The 19287-nt window shown below is 46.1% G+C and overlaps 1 protein-coding gene across 1 annotated transcript in view; it reads right to left on the minus strand.

The window, feature by feature from the left end:
- Positions 1-327: 327 nt before the first annotated feature.
- LOC121869154 overlaps positions 328-19287 on the minus strand; it is a 37480-nt gene continuing 18520 nt past the window's right edge. The window contains exons 2-4 of the mRNA XM_042370341.1: positions 2823-3025; positions 2223-2351; positions 328-362 (exon numbers count right to left, since the gene is read on the minus strand). Coding sequence (XP_042226275.1) covers positions 328-362; positions 2223-2351; positions 2823-3025 — 367 coding nt within the window. The remainder of the gene's footprint in view (positions 363-2222; positions 2352-2822; positions 3026-19287) is intronic.

A 19287-nucleotide genomic window follows, 5' to 3' on the forward strand; every position in this document is an offset into this window, starting at 1 on the left:
TGCAGGTATTAAGTAATAGACGTACATATGACAGGCAAAAGAGGGCAAGACTCATTAGACAACTCCAACACACAAACGAACGATCAGATGAAGGAGGTTTATACCCAGTGACTTATTTATATAAACTCTTACGATAATTAAAATTTCCTATAACAACTGTGGCTTTGGAAACAGACATGGATAAAATATATATATATATAAACGGAAATAATCATGCACTTTCTATTGTATACGTGACCATGCTGAAATATATCCCCATGCTGAGATATAACATTTAATACTTGTTTCCGTTGCCACATTAAAATATAGTACTCTACCTTTAATGTTTCATATTGGTTGCCAAATCTTACCTCCTTCAACCACTGAAACAGATATAACATTTATTAGACACGAGGAAGCTGCTCTGGGAGGAACACATAAGTTACACCAACACATTGATGATGGTTACGTTTTCTATCATGCAGTTTAATACCCGTTTTCTGTTTCTCCGACTTTGTGTAGGGGAAACAGTACTATATTGACATCACCGTGTACATAGTCTCAATAATCAGGTGAGTCTTAGGTTACTGAGTCCTAAATAAGGAACTGTGCAATCTACTACAAGAAATGTGTGGTAAAATATTTAGTTGAATTATGGTAGTTTACTGTATATCAGGTTTACCAGGAATACAACACAAGTGAAGCAATGTATAGGGTTTACACAAGACGTTTCTGTACGGTCGTTACACATGCTAGGCGCCACCCCGATATCATCATACTGTCCCCTCGTTGAGAGTATCCGACACAAGGGATCCATTGTGTCGGGAACTCACGCTATATTTAAAAGAGATATTATATGACCAAGGTTTATTATTATATTGCGCATAGAATATAAAAAAAATATCTACTTTAGAAATTAATTTATATCCTGCTATCGTGGTAGGTTTTGGTTACAAGTGGTGTGTGTGTGTGTGTGTCTGTGTGTGTCAGTGTGTGTGTGTGCCTGTGTGTGCATATAAATAATAAGATGCACATATTTATCTTTCCATTTAACATCATCGGGTTATTGTTTATTAATAAATTACTTTTTGTAGTAATATAATAATAATGTCATTCTTCTCTTTTAAACAATTTGAATATTTTTAACATTTGGTCAGACTCTCATTATAAGGCCGAGACACATTACAACCTACCCAACCACCTTCATAACCTACCTTAAGGCCTGTACAACCTGCCTTAAGGCCTGTACAACGTAACCAAAGGCCTTCACAACCTACCCACCTTGACTGCCTTAAAATTCTCCATGACATCACAACATTGACCACAAGTGAAAAAGAAAAGCATTGATTTTTATCGAGTCTCGACAAACCAAGGGACTGCTTCATGACTTATATATCAGGTCTTATGTGAACAGCGTTGTCAAATGTCACCCAGACACCGAACTTAATAAATTATGTAATACTAGGCGCTCTGTTGGCCAGCGTCTGCGTCGAGTGCTGTGCTTCCTGATGAGTTTCAGCCCCCTAGCGGTGACAGAGTAAACTTTAGCCCCCTAGCGGTGACAGAGTAAACTTCAGCCTCCTAGCAGTGACAGAGTAAACTTCAGCCCCCTAGCGGTGACAGAGTAAACTTCAGCCCCCTAGCGGTGACAGAGTAAACTTCAGCCTCCTAGCGGTGATAGTAAACTTCAGCCCCTAGCGGTAACAGAGTAAACTTCAGCCCCCTAGCGGTGACAGAGTAAACTTCAGCCTCCTAGAGGTGATAGTTAACTTCAGCCCCTAGCGGTGATAGAGTAAACTTCAGCCCCCTAGCGGTGACAGAGTAAACTTCAGCCCCCTAGCGGTGACAGAGTAAACTTCAGCCCCCTAGCGGTGATAGTTAACTTCAGCCCCCTAGCGGTGATGTATATGACTAGCTCTCTAGCGATGACAAATTTACGTCGACCTTAGTAGTAACAGTAAATTATGGCCACCTGGCGTCTTCTCTACTGAATTTACGGACACACACTATCGGTCACAGACTGTATGGCTGGATGGGGATTACTAAACTTTATAATATTAGTTTTGTTTTCTTTCAGCTGGAGGTTAACAGCCTCAGCGAAACATCGATCCCATTAAGAAAAAAAAATAACCTGGTAATTTCAGATCAGTCGAGATTTAGTCGAATTATACACAGAGTTCTTCCATAGCGTTCCCAGCCTCCCGCTAACGCCAAGGAAAACAAGAGACTCTTTGTTTACTTACGTGCAAGGCTTTTTCTCCTGAGCTTGGAGACGCGTCTGACGAGGGCCGGACCAGCGTTGGAGAGCATCCGAGACAGTCTCCTGATGGGGTTCTTGGGTTTCTCTTCCTTGTCATCTTCGCTCGGTTCTCCTGAAGAAGGTGAAAGAGAGGACGATATTGAGATAATGAGAGAGAGAGAGAGAGAGAGAGAGAGAGAGAGAGAGAGAGAGAGAGAGAGAGAGCTAATATTTAATGTGTATATTAATTTGTTTTTTTATTCATATTAATTAGTCAGGTAAGGTTAATTTACCCATAATTTCTCACCGCTTTCACCTCACCAGATCCTCACTACTTTCTTTATAACTTTCTCTCCTACTTTCTTCACAACTTTCTCTCCTACTTTCTCCATAACTTTCTCTCCTACTTTCTCCATACCTTTCTCTTCTTCCTCATTTACCCCCCAAGCCTAGACACTTACCCCTCACCAGACCTCTACTACTTTTCCTTCTCTCCTTCCCAATCTCTCCCTCTCAACCAACATCCCTCTCAACCAACATCCCTCTCAACCAACATCCCTCTCAACCAACATCCCTCTTAACCAGCATCCCTCTCAACACTCACCATCCTTGTTCGGTATGTGGACAGGCGGATGGACAGAGCTCCGTCGGCGACTCTTGGAGCCTCTACGTGACTCCCTCCGAGAGACGCGTCGGGAGAGCTGTCGTCTGGGGCCTCCTACTGTGCTGTTCCGACGGCCCCGTGATGCCCCGACCATAGCCCCGCCTGCCCCGTTGCTTCTCTGCCGCACCAGTAAGGGGATTCCGCTGTGAGAAAGAAAGAGAACAGAAAAGAAAAAATAGCCTTAGTAATTGTGTTTCATGGTTTTATTAGAGAGAGAGAGAGAGAGTGAGGCAGAGACAGACAGACAGGCAAAGAGACAGAAACAAAGACAGCGAGAGAGAGAGGTAAGGAGAGAGAGAGAGAGAGAGAGAGAGAGAGAGTAAAAGACATACAAAGATCAGTTATATTAGGTTAAGTTAGGTTAAGTTAGGTTAAGTTAGATTGGTTAAAATTCAATTAGATATGGTTAAGGTTAGTTATACTCCAGGTCTTATATACTGTACTTTTATATCGTACTACCACCCTATACCTAGAAATATTATACTATAGCCCTCCTAACACCACAATCTATAATATAACGAACGAACACACACAAGGCGGGGCAGTCAAGGGGTCAACACACACACACACACACACACAAGGCGGGGTAGTCAAGGGGTCAACACACACAAGGTGGGGTAGTCAAGGGGTCAACAACACCTTAATAGAATTACCAAAATAATGTCCATCGGAGGGAGGGAGGAGGAGGGATTACCAAGATGCGGGAGGTGGTCAGAGGCTCTTATGCAGGGAGTCCTTTATCCTGCGGTACGGGCCATGTTGTGTGTGTGTGTGTGTGTGTGTGTAAGGGGGGGAGTTTGGTATATAAACAGAACAAAGTAATAGCTTAGAATGCGTCGTTAAATGTTTTTGTTGAGATATTTACACTCTGTCTGTCAGTACGTCACGCCGATGGCTGCCACGTGTAATAAAGTGGCCCAGAACAACTGATGACTCTTGCTGTAGGAGAACTGTGATGTGTTGTAAGGCGGCCGTTAGTGAGCCTTCCGGGCACACGTCATCGACCCACTAAGGCCTAGGGGGAGGGGAGGGGGAAATAAGAGTAAAAAGAAATAAAAAATAGAAAAGGAAAAGGTTGTATTAATCTACACCGCGAAGATGCCGGAAAACCAACTTTTTAAAGTGAGACAGATTGCATAAGTATGGAAACACAGGAGGAGGCAGAACATTCCACAGTTTGGCTGTGTGAGGAAAGAAGGATGTACGATAACGAGTTATTCTAGTGTAACCGACATCCACAGAGAAACGGCCTTGCCGGCGGTACACAGGATGCCAAATCCACCGAACATTGCCCGTTAAAGTACCTGTAAAAGAGAGAGAGTGAAGCAACATTGTGGCGAAGAGAAAGGGAGGAGAGATTATCAACTAAAGGAGGAGAGTTAATAAGACGAAATGCCTTTGATTCCACCCTATCTAACAGTTGGAGAGCCACCCCAGATATGAGAGCAGTACTCCAAGTTAGGACGAATGAATCCCTTATCTACTTGAACATTGCTCAGGAGTGAAGTAGCTACGGCATCTGTACAGCATTCCCAGCTCGATTGGGTGTGTGCAAGATAATAACTCTGTCTGTCTGCCTCAGTCTGTCTGTCTCAGTCTGTCTGTCTCAGTCTGCCTGTCTCTTTCTGTCAATCTTACTATCTTCTGCTTCTTCTACCGGTCTGTCTCTACTTGTTTCAGTCTCTGTTACTGTTTTATTTATTTCACACTCATTCTTCCCCCTCTATCACTCTTTCTCCTCTTCCCCTCACTAGGTATACTCACCGTGCAGCTGAGACTCTCCTCACGAGGCGACTGAGGAAGCGCTTCACAGTCTCAAGAGCGAGGTTGAAACGCTCCCTGCCCTTCCCTGACGCCCAGCTCTCTCTCTCCTCTCCCTTTGGTCGGGTTTGGTTACATTGGTCGGTTACACATAAGTACTGGTGTTTACATGATGAGTCTATTTTATTCTGTAATTTGGGCAGTTGTTGTTTTGTGAAAATCATGATTGTATTTAACGATCTCCCAAATATAGATTAATGTACACAGGAATACATATAATTGATACGGTTGATCGTAACTTTTTCTTGTTAATTTGAACAACAACTACCAGGATAAGTTATAGTCGCCCCATAAGACACTGTTATCATCAGTACCTCAAGACACAAATATTTCAGTGAGTGACAGAGCAAAGGGAAGAAGTCCGTAAGGAAATAATTCTGACTGAAAACATCGACGTGTAAGATGAACGAAGGTATTTATATATATATATATATATATATATATATATATATATATATATATATATATATATATATATATATATATATATATATATATATGAATAAAATCCTTCAAATATCCTTCAATTATATCAGTTAAAAGAAGCCTTGATGACCCATTATAGTGTGTGTGTGTGTGTGTGTGTGTGATAATATGAGCTTTTTTCGTTCCATGTACACTTCGTTATGTCTACTTACATCTACTTGCTATCAATGTGTACACTCATGCGCTGGTGTCATGTATGGATTCATTAGAAGAGTCATGAACGTTTTTCTTCCTGACGTACACTACATTATGTATACACTAATCTATCTCTGCTGTGTGCGTATTACTGAGCTGTAATGATTTTAACTTTTGTTTCATGTACACCAGCTTATGTGTACATTGACACTTAACTCTCATGTGCTGTACGTATTAACTTGACCTGGCATGACTGTTTCTTAACCCGTGTATACCACCTTACGTGTACACTGCCACTTCACTCATGTACGTAATAACCAAGCCTGTCATGACTGTATTTTCTGGTGTACACTGATCTATGTAAACTTTATCACTGTATTCTTGCTGTTTCTTCCTCACTCACTGTATTCATCAGCTCTTCCTATTTCCTCCTTTCGTTTCGTCTCATCAGGTGAGTGGAAGAAGGGAGGAATAGGGAGGAAGGGAGGAATGGGGAGGAATGGAGGAATGGGGAGGAGGTGAGTGTGAATATGTGTGAGTAAACAGAGGAAGAGGTAAAAATATGAGAGAGAGAGAGAGAGAGAGAGAGAGAGAGAGAGAGAGAGAGAGAGAGAGATGAGGAAAAAACAAGAGATAATGGAGGAGTGTGGTGAGGGAGAGAGTAGTGAGGGAGAGAGTAGTGAGGGAGAGAGTAGTGAGGGAGAGAGTAGTGAGGGAGAGAGTTGTCGTTATTATTATCTTGTTCATCTGCATCATTGTTGTTATTGTTATCACGAGTACAATCATTACTATGTCCACAACCTTTATTATTACTCTGGTTATGATTCACAACACGTTATAGTACACCCAGTGGTCACCTCTTATTGATATTATACAGTGGAAATGTCACGCCTGCAGGACCTCCCCCCCCGCCACCTTCTCCTCCTCCTCCTCCACCATCATCTCCTCCTCCTCCTCCTCCTCCTCCTCCTCCTCCTCCACCACCATCGCCCCCACCACCTCCTCCTCCTCCTCCTCCTCTCCTCCTCCTCCTCCTCCGTCACCTCATATAATATTCCTTAAAACCTCTCACCAGTGGAACGCTTTTCGCTTCCTCTTTGTTTCTCTCCTTCCCTCATTACCTCCCTCTCCTCTCCCTCTCATCCTCCTTTCTTCCTTTCACTTCTTTCCTGCCCCATCCCTCCCTCTCCACCCCTTCCCTCCCCGAGTCTTTCTTACCCTAGCAACTGGATAGAAGTGGATGGATGGATGGATGGTTCTACTTGCCTGTGTTTTGTTTACGTCTCTCTCTCTCTCTCTCTCTCTCTCTCTCTCTCTCCCAGGCTGTGAGATAGAGTTAGGTATAAAACATTCAGTCATCAAAGGTCATATCCGAGGCGATATAAATGCCAAGGACTTTACCCCAACCTTTAGCATGGCTCCTGGCACTCATTCCTTCCTCACCTGGCACTCATTCCTTCCTCACCTGGCACTCATTCCTCTCATCTGGCTCATTCCTCCCCTCATCTGGCACTCATTCCTCCCTGGCACTCATTCCTCCTCACTTGGCACTCATTCCTTCTCATCTGGCACTCATTCCTCCTCACCTGGCACTCATTCCTTCCTCATCTGGGCACCCCCATTCCTTCCTCATCTGGCACCCCCATTCCTTCCCTACCTGGCACTCATTCCTTCCTCATCTGGCACCTATTCCTTCCTCATCTGGCACTCTATTCCTTCCCTCACCTTGGCACTCTTGGCCCCTTCCTCACTTGGTCATCATTCCTCCTCACTACATCATTCCTCCTCACTTGACCCATCATTCCTCCCCACTTGACCCATCATTCCTCCCCTCACTTGCCATCATTCCTCCCTCACTTGACCCATCATTCCTCCCCCCTCACTTGACCCATCATTCCTCCCTCACTTGACCCATCATTCCTCCCTCACTTGACCCATCATTCCTCCCTCACTTGACCCATCATTCCTCCCTCACTTGACCCATCATTCCTCCCTCACTTGGCCCATCATTCCTCCCCTCACTTGACCCATCATTCCTCCCTGCTTCAGCCATCATTCCTCCCTCACTTGGCCATCATTCCTCCCCTCACTTGGCCATCATTCCTCCCTCACTTGACCCATCATTCCTCCCTCACTTGGCCATCATCATTCCTCCTCACTTGACCCATCATTCTCCCTCACTTGGCCATCATTCCTCCCTCACTGACCCATCATTCTCTCACTTGACTCCATCATTCCTCCTCACTGGACTCCATCATTCCTCCCTCACTTGACCCATCATTCCTCTCTCACTTGGCCATCATTCCTCCCTCACTTGACCCATCATTCCTCCCTCACTTGACCCATCATTCCTCCCTCACTTGACCCATCATTCCTCCCTCACTTGACCCCTCATACCTTCCTCACCTGGCCAATCACTCACTTGACCCATCATTCTCCTCACTTGACCCATCATCACTTGACCCATCATTCCTCCCTCACTTGACCCATCATTCCTCCCTCACTTGACCCATCATTCCTCCCCTCACTTGCCCATCATTCCTCCTCACTTGGCCCATCATTCCTCCTCACTTGACCCCTCATACCTTCCTCACCTGGCCAACAGTCCTACTTCAGGTTAGGTTAGGTTCTAGTTACTAAGGAGAACATAACGTCATTGTAAATATGGTATGGAGAGCAGCAGCACCATTGTAAACATATCACCTCTGTAAACACAAAACTAATAGAAATTTTACACTTATATAGAGAACGACACAAGGATGGAACACGGCGCCAGTACTACACGTACACACCTACTATAACAGTACACACCTGCCATAACAAAGACAGGTCAACAGTACACACCCATAACAAAGACAGGTCAACAGTACCTGCATAACAAAGACAGGTCAACAGTACACACCTGCCATAACAAAGACAGGTCAACAGTACACACCTGCCATAACAAAGACAGGTCAACAGTACACACCTGCCATAACAAAGACAGGTCAACAGTACACACCTGCCATAACAAAGACAGGTCAACAGTACACACCTGCCATAACAAAGACAGGTCAACAGTACACACCTGCCATAACAAAGACAGGTCAACAGTACACACCTGCCATAACAAAGACAGGTACACACCTGCCATAACAAAGACAGGTCAACAGTACACACCTGCCATAACAAAGACAGGTCAACAGTACACACCTGCCATAACAAAGACAGGTCAACAGTACACACCTGCCATAACAAAGACAGGTCAACAGTACACACCTGCCATAACAAAGACAGGTCAACAGTACACACCTGCCATAACAAAGACAGGTCAACAGTACACACCTGCCATAACAAAGACAGGTCAACAGTACACAAACACAAGGAAGATTCACCCGTAATATCATCAACAGGACGAGTAGGAGTTCCAGCCACAGATTGTAAACACGAGAGTGATATCACACGACGGTACAGCCGCGGTGGTCAAAGGTTCATGAAAAGATGAGTCACAGGTACAGCCGCGGTGGTCAAAGGTTCGCTGAGTAAAGATGAGTCACAGGTACAGCCGCGGTGGTCAAAGGTTCGCTGAGTAAAGATGAGTCACAGGTACAGCCGCGGTGGTCAAAGGTTCGCTGAGTAAAGATGAGTCACAGGTACAGCCGCGGTGGTCAAAGGTTCGCTGAGTGAAGAAGAATCACAGAAATGAGTCTAATTTACTGTCATCTGGTGCGTTGTGTCATCTCATTAGAGGTCGATGCTACTTCAGTATGGTAGGGAGCAAACTTCTGACCCCGGATGTAGAGTCACGCCAAAAAGTATCTTTACGGAGGTGATCGATGAATTTCTAAATGAACAATGTAACTCCTGTTGTCTCGGTAGGGTTGTCAAAATCCTTCGTTCGTTGTGTCATATTATCTCGATGCAAAATCATAGAGATACCTTTTGGAGTGACTGACTGCACATAAGGTGAAACAACTTTGTAGATCTATTGTATAAAAAACAGAAAACCAAAGTCTATACAACAGTAGCTGACGATACATATGACAAGACACAACTACGTAAACCACACAACAGGAAAAACTCATCACCAATGTAAACAATGGGAGAAACATTTGATAAACAACACGGGGTAACACTAGAGGGTGGACACATACATACACACACACGTACTGTCAATCCAGGTTAATTTCTCTCATCCAATTATTTGTTGATATTTTTCTTGATATGTGTCGTATTGTGTCTCTCACCATGTAAATTAAACACCAATAATTTTTCCTTTCTGTTTATCTGTTCCCGAAAATAAACTACTTTTTTGTTTCTCAGTCGCCACATCACACGTTGATAATCTGTACGTTAACTATCTTTTGTTTTTATCAAGTCGACGTTTAGTGTTTGGCTTCACAATTTTCTCTTCATTTTCTACTAGTGATCACATCCGTATATAACCGAGTTCATAGTTTTCATGTAAAGACTGACTGATTGTTTTTGTTGACCATCTTCCGTGTTTGTCTTGGCGGAGAATAATAAAGTTGTTTTAGTTCTTGACGACCAACTTTACCATAGGCGAGGAGGAGGTTGAGGCGCTGGTGGGGAGGACAGGCAGGGAACGGCAATTTAGAGAGAGTCGGGACGTTGGTGATTTTACGAGGTGGTGGTGGTGGGAGGGGAAGGATGACTGGGCTGAAGTGGAGGAAGAGGAGTGTGAGGAGAGGTCACAGTGAGAGGGAGGGGTGGGAATGTGGGAGGGAGAGGGCCCAGCACCGTCAATGTGGGAGAGTTGATGGAGGAAGGAAAGGCCGGTGTTGGAGAAGCCTGAAGTGGTAGAGGGTGAAAGGTTGGGAGAGGAGGAAGAACAGATGGATTGGGGAGAGGTGTGGGAGGGTGGGGAGGTGGGGTGGGTGGGTGGTGTAAGGGCGTGGTGGGCGGGAGAGGGCGGGGTACGATCGGGGAAGACAAGACAGAACGGGTGGGTGTGGTGGAAACGTGGATTGTTGGGGAGAAGACGTGGTGATGACTGCCGGAGTAGCCAGAATGGGGTGATGGGGAGGAGAGTGTCTCGTGAAGGAGGCGTCGACTTGGGGTGTTGGGTATGAGGGAGGAAGAGGACTGTGGTGGGGAGCTGTGGTGGTTGAAGCTGGGGAGATGGGGAGGAGAGAGGACCGGGTTGTGGTAGTGGGGGATGGCTGTCAGTTGGGGAGCTTGACTGGCTTGAGGTGGGAGGAAAGATGGGGAGTGAGGGTGAAGAGGAGAGGGGCGGGAAGAGTGTGTGGGCTTGCGGGGAGGATACATGAGTGACTGGAGAGGTTAGGGAGGCTGGGGGAGAGCACAGATAGTGGGAGGAAGGCAGGCGAGGTTGGAGACCAGGAACGAGGTGAAGCATCAACACAGACTGTGCAGGTCAGCCTTCCTCCCACACGACATTATCCCAGACAGGGAGGGAGAGGGAGGGAGGGGGCAGGTGAGATTCAGAGTGGGGAGGGGCAAGGTGTGAAGGTCAGGAGAGTGGGGAGGAGGGGCGAGGTAGAAGGTCAAGGAGGGGTGGGAGAGAGGGAGAAGCAGGAGGGAGTACGGGAAGCAGGAGGAAGAAAGGAAAGGTGGAGGAAGGGGCCAAGGAGAAGGAGGGAGAGGGAAGAGAATGGGGGAATGAGAGGAGAAGGGAGAGGAGGACGAGGCTGAAGGAAGAGGAGGATAAGGAGAGGGGAAGAGAAGGAAGGAGGAAGGAGGAGGAAAGGACAGATGAGGAAGAGGGGTGGAAGGGGGGGGGAGAAAGGAAAGGAGGAGGCAGAAAATAATAAGGGGAGGCATAAAAAAGATGATGGGGAGAAGAGAGAGAGAGAGAGAGAGAGAGAGAGAGAGAGAGAGAGACGACGGAGGAAGCTAACGTGATATAGTTACTACTGAAAGACACTTGTGCTTCAGTATATTATAATTGATATATATTTTACTCAATTACACTGTGACTTCCTACGTTAGCCAAGCCGAAAACTCTAATATTCTTGATGTTTTTGTTCATTTAATAATAACAATAGTAAATTTGATCATTATTGCTGTAGTTACTTCACTTATTTATTTATATAATATTAGCGAGCGCCTGAATCTTTCTCTTGATGTAATATTTTACTCTGAAGTTAAAGATTATTACACCACAGAAAACGGACACAAACTTGACGTCCAAAGAAAATGAAATAAATTCCGGGGTAACTGATGAAAATACAATACCTCCTTGTATTACGAACAATGGCTCATGTCTCCTCCGTCACATATTAATTACCGTCAATAATTACCCCCTCCCCCTCCGTCGCATATTAATTACCGTCAATAATTACCCCCTCCCCCTCCGTCGCATATTAATTACCGTCAATAATTACCCCCTCCCCCTCCGTCGCATATTAGTACTTGTCAATAATTACCCTCCCTCCGTCACATATTAATTACCGTCAATAATTACCCCCTCCCCCTCCGTCACATATTAATTACCGTCAATAATTACCCCCTCCGTCACATATTAATTACCGTCAATAATTACCCCCTCCCCCTCCGTCACATATTAATTACCGTATTTAATATTTTTCTCCTATTGAACTTGATAGAGACAAAGGCGGACCATAATTCCCGTGAACTACCTTACAAACTACTGATTATTAAGTAACTTTTAATTACACACAATATAAATATCCATAACAACCTGGGCTAGTTTATGTCCAAGTATTAAACGAACAAGGACTGGACTGACACACTTAACTGAACGCTAAATGCCTCAATTACGTTATTAAGTGATATTATTAAAACTATTATTATTTTAGCTGTTATATAAGAAAGCGAAGAACAAATTTGGTATTAAAATGCGATAATTTTCTCCTTTTCCCCACAAATATTCACTCGATAACAATAGGGTTCAATAAATCTTTTTCCTGAAACTCAAATATCATAAACAACTTTCCAGAGAGATAGATAAGGGTCTTACTATAGTCTACCCACGTACGATTCTCGCCTTTATGGTTATAGTGGTTTACGCTTGTTTATCCACCCAGTAGCATTTACCTGGTCAGTATTTTCGGCTTTATTGGCCCCTATAATAAAGGTTTGTTTTGCTACTATCACCAGGTGTGGTTACGTCACTCTGGTCCTTGGTGTCAAGCATAATACCCGTCTGGCTTATTGAAACTTTTACCTGTTGTGTTCAGTAAGCTGTTGTGGTGGTGTGTGGTGGTGTGTGGTGGTGTGGTGGTGGTGGTGGTGTGGTGGTGTGTGGTGGTGGTGGTGTGTGGTGGTGGTGGTGTTGGTGGTGTGTGATGTGGTGAGTGGTGGTGTGTGGTGAGTGGTGGTGTGTGGTGGTGGTGGTGTTGGTGGTGTGTGTGTGGTGGTGGTGTGTGGTGGTGTGTGGTGGTGGTGGTGGTGGTGGTGTTGGTGGCTTGTGGTGGTGGTGTGTGGTGGTGGTGGTGTGTGGTGGTGTGTGTGGTGGTGGTGGTGGTGGTGTGTGGTGGTGTGTGGTGGTGGGTGTGGTGTGGTGTGTGGTGGTGTGTGGTGGTGGTGGTGGTGGTGGGTGTGGTGGTGTGTGGTGGTGGTGGTGTGTGGTGGTGGTGGTGTTGGTGGTGTGTGGTGGTGGTGTGTGGTGGTGTGTGGTGGTGGTGGTGGTGGTGGTGTTGGTGTGTGGTGGTGGTGTGTGGTGGTGGTGTGGTGTGTGTGTGGTGGTGGGTGGTGGTGGTGTGTGGTGGTGGTGGTGTGTGGTGGTGGTGTGGTGGTGGCAGTGGTGGGTGGTGGTGTGTGGTGGTGGTGTGTGGTGGTGGTGGTGGTGTGTGGTGGTGTGTGTGTGGTGGTGGTGGTGGTGGTGGTGGTGTGTGGTGGTGGTGGTGGTGGTGGTGGTGTGTGGTGGGTGGTGGGTGGTGGATTATTGGTGGTGGTGGGTGGTGGTGTGGTGGTGGTGTGTGTGTGGTGTGGTGGTGGTGGTGTTGGTGGTGTGTGGTGGTGGTGTTATTATTGGTGGTGGTGGTGGTTAATTACTTTAATGCTTCTCTATCTGTCCATTTCTGCTTAACTCTGTCTCTCTGTCTATTTTCTATTAAGAGAGACAACAAGTAAGTGTTGAACAGACAGACAGAGAATTACAACACAAGGCGCCGTTGTGGGTCGATGACCTGTGCCCGGGTGAGCTATTACCCGTAAAGAAAGACAGACACAGACAGGCAGGAAGAGACAACCCCAGACAAAGAGACTGACAGACAGAGAGACATGTACAACCCCAGAGTAGACAGACAGACAGACAGACAGATAGAAAGACACGCAATACCCCGGACAGACAGATAAAAGATACCTATTACCCATTACAGACAGACAGATAGACAGGAAGAGACATACACTCCCAGTACAGACAGACATCTTCCTCATGTACTGTACCACTCATCAAGCTTCTCTAGACCGTCCCTACCCCACTCCTGCCAGCATGAGTGTACAGGAGAGGGAGAGGAGAGGGATATGAGAGTGGGGAGAAGGAAGGAAGGAGAGAGGTCCGGAACCAAATTGCATAAAGTGTGAGAGGAATAACAGGAGATGTGTTAGGGTGTGTGAGGGTGTGCAGAGATCCGTCAGACAATATCTTGAACTATAGTAGGGAGTTCACACAGTTGACCACGAGAGACTGGCAGTTTAGGCTGGTGATGGCAATGGTCGTAACTCGTTTAAGAATTGTGGGCTGGTTGATTTTAGCACTGGTGACACATACGAAGTCTTCCTAGTTCCGGGTTGAACGCCTTGTAGAGTCTCGTTGGTAGGTCAAATGGGGGTGGAGGAGCGCTTGATCCTGTGTTTGTCCATTCACCTTGCTACTTCAAATTCTTGCACTAAGGCAGTGGGAAAGGGGACTGGTAGGTAAGCAGGGAGACTGGTTGTGTCAAGCCGGGGAGCGTCTGGCATATAGTAGCGAAATGGTTGATTGTTTGCTCAGCTGCGTCAACATTAGTGAGATGGCTAAGGAAGGGGAGGGGGTGTGTCTTATTGTTTAGTCCACAGAGTTCTTTAAGCTTACCATACCATTGACTGATGTTGGTCTGCTTCAGGTGTTGCAACTTGGTTAGGTAGTGGGGCTTCTTTGCAGTGCGTATTTCACGGATGACTTGGTTGCGAAGGGACCTGTAGTGGTTGTGGTCATTGAGATAAAAGGCTCTGTGTCTCTGTTGCATAAGTCTTTTGATCCGAGGTGTGATCCAGGGCAAGTCAGCTGGGTGAGATCTGACGGACTTCTCGGGGAAGAAGTGGTGGTGAGCTTCCGTGGTGGTGTTGGTATAATTTATCATTTGGTGTCCACGTCATCCACACGAAGTAGTTCAGTCCAGGGATGGTGAACTATCCACTGCCCGAAGAGACGGACTGTAGAGTCAGTAATCGGCCTGTAGGTCTTGATGTAGGGTCTCTGTACTTGGCTGGTAGTGGGAGCTAGAGACCAGAGCACTGATAGGTGTGTGCTACACCTGATAGGAGGCAGTGGTTGAGGTGGTTGGTACTGGTCCGCTAAGACAGTTAAGATAAGGTCGAGGGTATTTTGACCGTGTGTGGGGAAGTTCACAACTTGTGATAGTAGCAGCTGACCTGGATATCAGTGGCGTCTATTTCGTTATAATCCCCACATAGTAACGAGGGTGGTGAAAGAGGCGATAGTCATCAATGGTGCCAAGTCTCAGGAACAATTTGCCCCGCAGATGGCGGCAATGACGTTAGCATAACTCATCTTTTTTAACTATAACTTTTCTATCCTTCCCCATCTTCCTTTCTTTTCCCTGTTACTCCCTCTCTTTCTCTCTCCATCCTCCTCCTCCTACCACTCTCTCCCTCCCCAGCCCCCAAGAGCAACAGGTGCCGCCAGTTTTTCAAGAGGTCAACGTCCTTAGTTGTAAGAACACAAAGAAAGTAAGTTGCCCGCTTGAGGGTCTGTGTGTACTGTACTGCTGATAGCGTATCGACCAACTCTCTCTCTCTCTCTCTCTCTCTCTCTCTCTCTCAACGTATTTTTACTTTTACCTATTTAGTGTTTTGTCTGTCAGTCTGATTTTCCTTATTTATGTTAATTTATTACCCGAGGGGGGAGGGAGAGAAAGGGAGAGAAGAAAGGCTAAGGAAGGGGGAGGGAGGGAGGGAGGAGGAAGGGAGGAGGAAGGGGAGGAGGAAGGGGGAGAGGGAGAAGGGGAGAAGAGGAAGGGAAGGAAGGGGGAGGGAAAGGAGAAGGGGAGGAGAGGGAAAGGAGGAGAGGAAGGGGGAGAGGGAATAGGGGAGAAAGGGAAGGGGGAGAGAGGAAGGGGGGCAGAGGGAAGGGAAGAGGAAGGGGGAGAGGGGAGGGAAGGGGGGAGAGGGAAGGAGAGAGAGGGAAGGGGGAGAGAGGAAAGGGGGAGAGAGAAGGGAAGGAAAGGGGAGGAGGAAGAAGGGGAGAGAGGGAAGGGGAAGGAAGGGGGGAGGGAGGGAAAGGGGAGAGAAGGAAGAGAGAAGGAAGAGGGGAGAGAGGGAAGGGGAGGAGGGAAGAAGGGGAGGGAGGGAAGAAGGGGAGGGAGGGAAGAGGGAGGGAGGGATGGGGTGAGGGAGAGTGGAGGAGGTGAGGGGAAGGAGAAGGGTGAGGGGAGGGAGTAGAGTGGTGAGGAAGGAGGGAAAGGGGTGAGGGAGAGTGGAGGAGGTGAGGGGAAGGAGGGATGGGGTGAGGGGGAGAGTGGAGGAGGTGAGGAAGGGGTGAGGGAGAGTGGAGGAGGTGAGGGAAGGGGTGAGGGAGAGTGGAGGAGGTGAGGGATGGGGTGAGGGAGAGTGGAGGAGGTGAGGGAAGGGGTGAGGGAGAGTGGAGGAGGTAAGTGACCCCAGGTAGAGTGAGTCACCTGCCTGGGTCAGCCAGTATTGACCGCGACAGTGAAGATGTATTACACACACTGTACACACACTGTACACACGCACATGTGTACACTGTACACATACATACACTCACAGAACGGTTGAGCCATTCAACACCTGCAGGTGTGGAGGCCATAAACAGCTGTGGCACACCTGTACACACACACCTAAGTTAACCTGTCAAACAACTCACTCTCTCATATCACAAGAGTAAACAGATCAGCCGAGGTTAAATATACAATACAAAAACCTAAACAATAGATCATGAGCAGAAAAGCAGGGAAGGGTGTTGCAAGCTGGTTTACACTTTACTCCATAAATAAACAACTAATAACATATATAATAATAATAGTAATAACAACAACAACAACAACAACAGCAACAATAATAATAATAGTAATAACAACAACAACAAATATAATAATAATAGTAATAACAACAACAATAATAATAATAGTAATAACAACAACAACAACAACAACAACAATAATAATAATAATAATAATGAATCGATTCATTCTCCTTCTTGGTGACTTTACTCATTAGCCATTATTTTATTTTATAATTTTTCTTTTATTTATTTATTTTTCTCATTTTCGGATTTTGTTCTATCACCTAATAGTGCTCTCTCTCTCTCTCTCTCTCTCTCTCTCTCTCTCTCTCTCTCTCTCTCTCTCTCTCTCTCTCTCCCCACCCTTCTCCACTCTCATCTCTCCCACTGGCCACTCTATTTATATCTCCTCCTCCTCCACCCCTCCTCCTCCTTCCCCTTTTCTCCCCTCCTCCCTCCTTCCCCCTTTCTCCCTCCTCCTCCTCCTTCCCCCTTTCATCTCTCGTTTGTTTTCCTCTCTCTCTCTCTCTCCTGTCTGTCAACAGAGTCGTCCACCTGTTTGTGATCTTGGCAGCCTAACAATACCAATGGCTAGTTACGTTACCAATTACCCTTTTCTTCACAACTCCGACCATTGTGAGTCTTTGTGAGTCGTTAAGAGTCTGTGAGAGTCTGTGAGAGTCTGTGAGAGTCTGTGAGCGTTTGTGAGTAATGAGACTTGCATGGTCTCCGTCCCTCACAAAACCTGATAATCTCTTCACTGTGAGTGTCTGAGTGAGTGAGTGGACGAGTGAATGTGTGCGTGAACGTGTGAATGTGTGCGTGAACGTATGAATGTGTGCGTGAACGAGTGAATGTGTGCGTGAACGAGTGAATGTGTGCGTGAACGTGTGAATGTGTGCGTGAACGAGTGAATGTGTGCGTGAACGTGTGAATGATTGAGTGTATGAATGAGTGAGGGTGTGAGTAACTGAAAGAATTTGGACTTCAATAATAATAATAATAATAATAATAATAATAATAATAATAATAATAATAATAATAATAATAATAATAATAATAATAATAATAATAATAATAATAATAATAATAATAATAATAATAATAATAATAATAATAATAATAATAATAATAACCTATCTTACCTAAACCTAACCTAACCAACTCGGTTACTATTCGGCTCAGGCAAGGGAACCGTCCACAGGTAAACTCACCCATTACAACGTCAGGTAAACTGGATCACAGAAATATTTGGCCAGAAGCAGTCACCTGGCTTTATGAATAAGTTCGTGGCTCACATAATCAGAGCCAATCTGTCTTTAACTAAACATAAGTTACATTTAAAAGAATTATTTAGAACCTTCTGTTTATATGAGTAATTATTATCTCAACAATTATCGTCTCTATAAGAAATAATAATGACCTCATTATGATAACTTCCTGGTGATAATAATTTATATAAACGTTAATTAAAGCATCTTATTATTACCTGGTGTGTGTGTGTGTGTGTGTGTGTGTGTGTGTGTGTGTGTGTGGTGTGTGGGTGTGTGTGTAGGGGTGTGTGTGTGGTGTGTGTGTGTGGTGTGTGTGTATTGTGTGTGTGTGTGTGTGTGTGTGTGTGTGTGTGTGTGTGTGTGTTCCAGACCATTATCACTTTAGTCTTACTGTAATATTAAAGTCGCTGAGAGTCATCACTGTAATCTATCATCTTTGAGTCACTGTAAACGTAGGCAATATAATCTGAGTCACTGTAATCTGAAACACTGTAACATAAGTATAACTGTAATCATGGTCACTATACTTCAATTCACTATACTGTAATCTCACCTGGCACCCTTCCTCACCTCACCTGGCACACCTCCTCACCTCACCTGGCACACCTCCCACTCATCTCACCTGCTGCCTCCCCTCCACCTCACCTGCCACACCTCCTCACCTCACCTGGCACACCTCCCTCACCTCACCTAGCACACCTCCCTCACCACACCTCCCTCACCTCACCTGGCACCTCCCTCCCTCACCTCCACACCTTCCCTCACCTCACCTGGCACACCTCCCTCACCTCACCTGGCATACACCTCCCTCCCCTCACCTGGCACACCTCCTCACCTCCCTCACCTCACCTGACACACCTCCCTCACCTCACCTGGCCTGACCTAACCTAACTAAAAAAAGGTATTTGCCCCAGAGATAAATGTCAGAATCCTGTAAAACAACAAAACTTGCGAAAAAATATATTTTTCATGTAAAAAAATGTGATGGAAGGTGAACAAAAAGTAACAGGGCGAGGTGAGTGAGTGAGCCACGCTGCCTCTCAGTGTTGTCCAAGTCTGAGGTCAGTGTGTGAGCCACGCTGCCTCTCAGTGTTGTCCAAGTCTGAGGTCAGTGTGTGAGCCACGCTGCCTCTCAGTGTTGTCCAAGTCTGAGGTCAGTGAGTGAGCCACGCTGCCTCTCAGTGTTGTCCAAGTCTGAGGTCAGTGTGTGAGCCACGCTGCCTCTCAGTGTCCACTGGGTCAGTGGTGAGCCCACTGCTCAGTGTTGTCCAAGTCTGAGGTCAGTGAGTGAGCCACGCTGCCTCTCAGTGTCCAAGTCTGAGGTCAGTGGAGGAGCCACTCTCTAGTGTTGTCCAAGTCTGAGGTCAGTGAGTGAGCCACGCTGCCTCTCAGTGTTGTCCAAGTCTGAGGTCAGTGTGTGAGCCACGCTGCCTCTCAGTGTTGTCCAAGTCTGAGGTCAGTGTGGAGCCACGCTGCCTCTCAGTGTTGTCCAAGTCTGAGGTCAGTGTGTGAGCCACGC

This window comes from Homarus americanus, unplaced genomic scaffold, assembly GCF_018991925.1.
Source record: "Homarus americanus isolate GMGI-L3 unplaced genomic scaffold, GMGI_Hamer_2.0 scaffold25467, whole genome shotgun sequence".
In the NCBI taxonomy this organism is placed as follows: Eukaryota; Metazoa; Arthropoda; class Malacostraca; order Decapoda; family Nephropidae; genus Homarus; species Homarus americanus.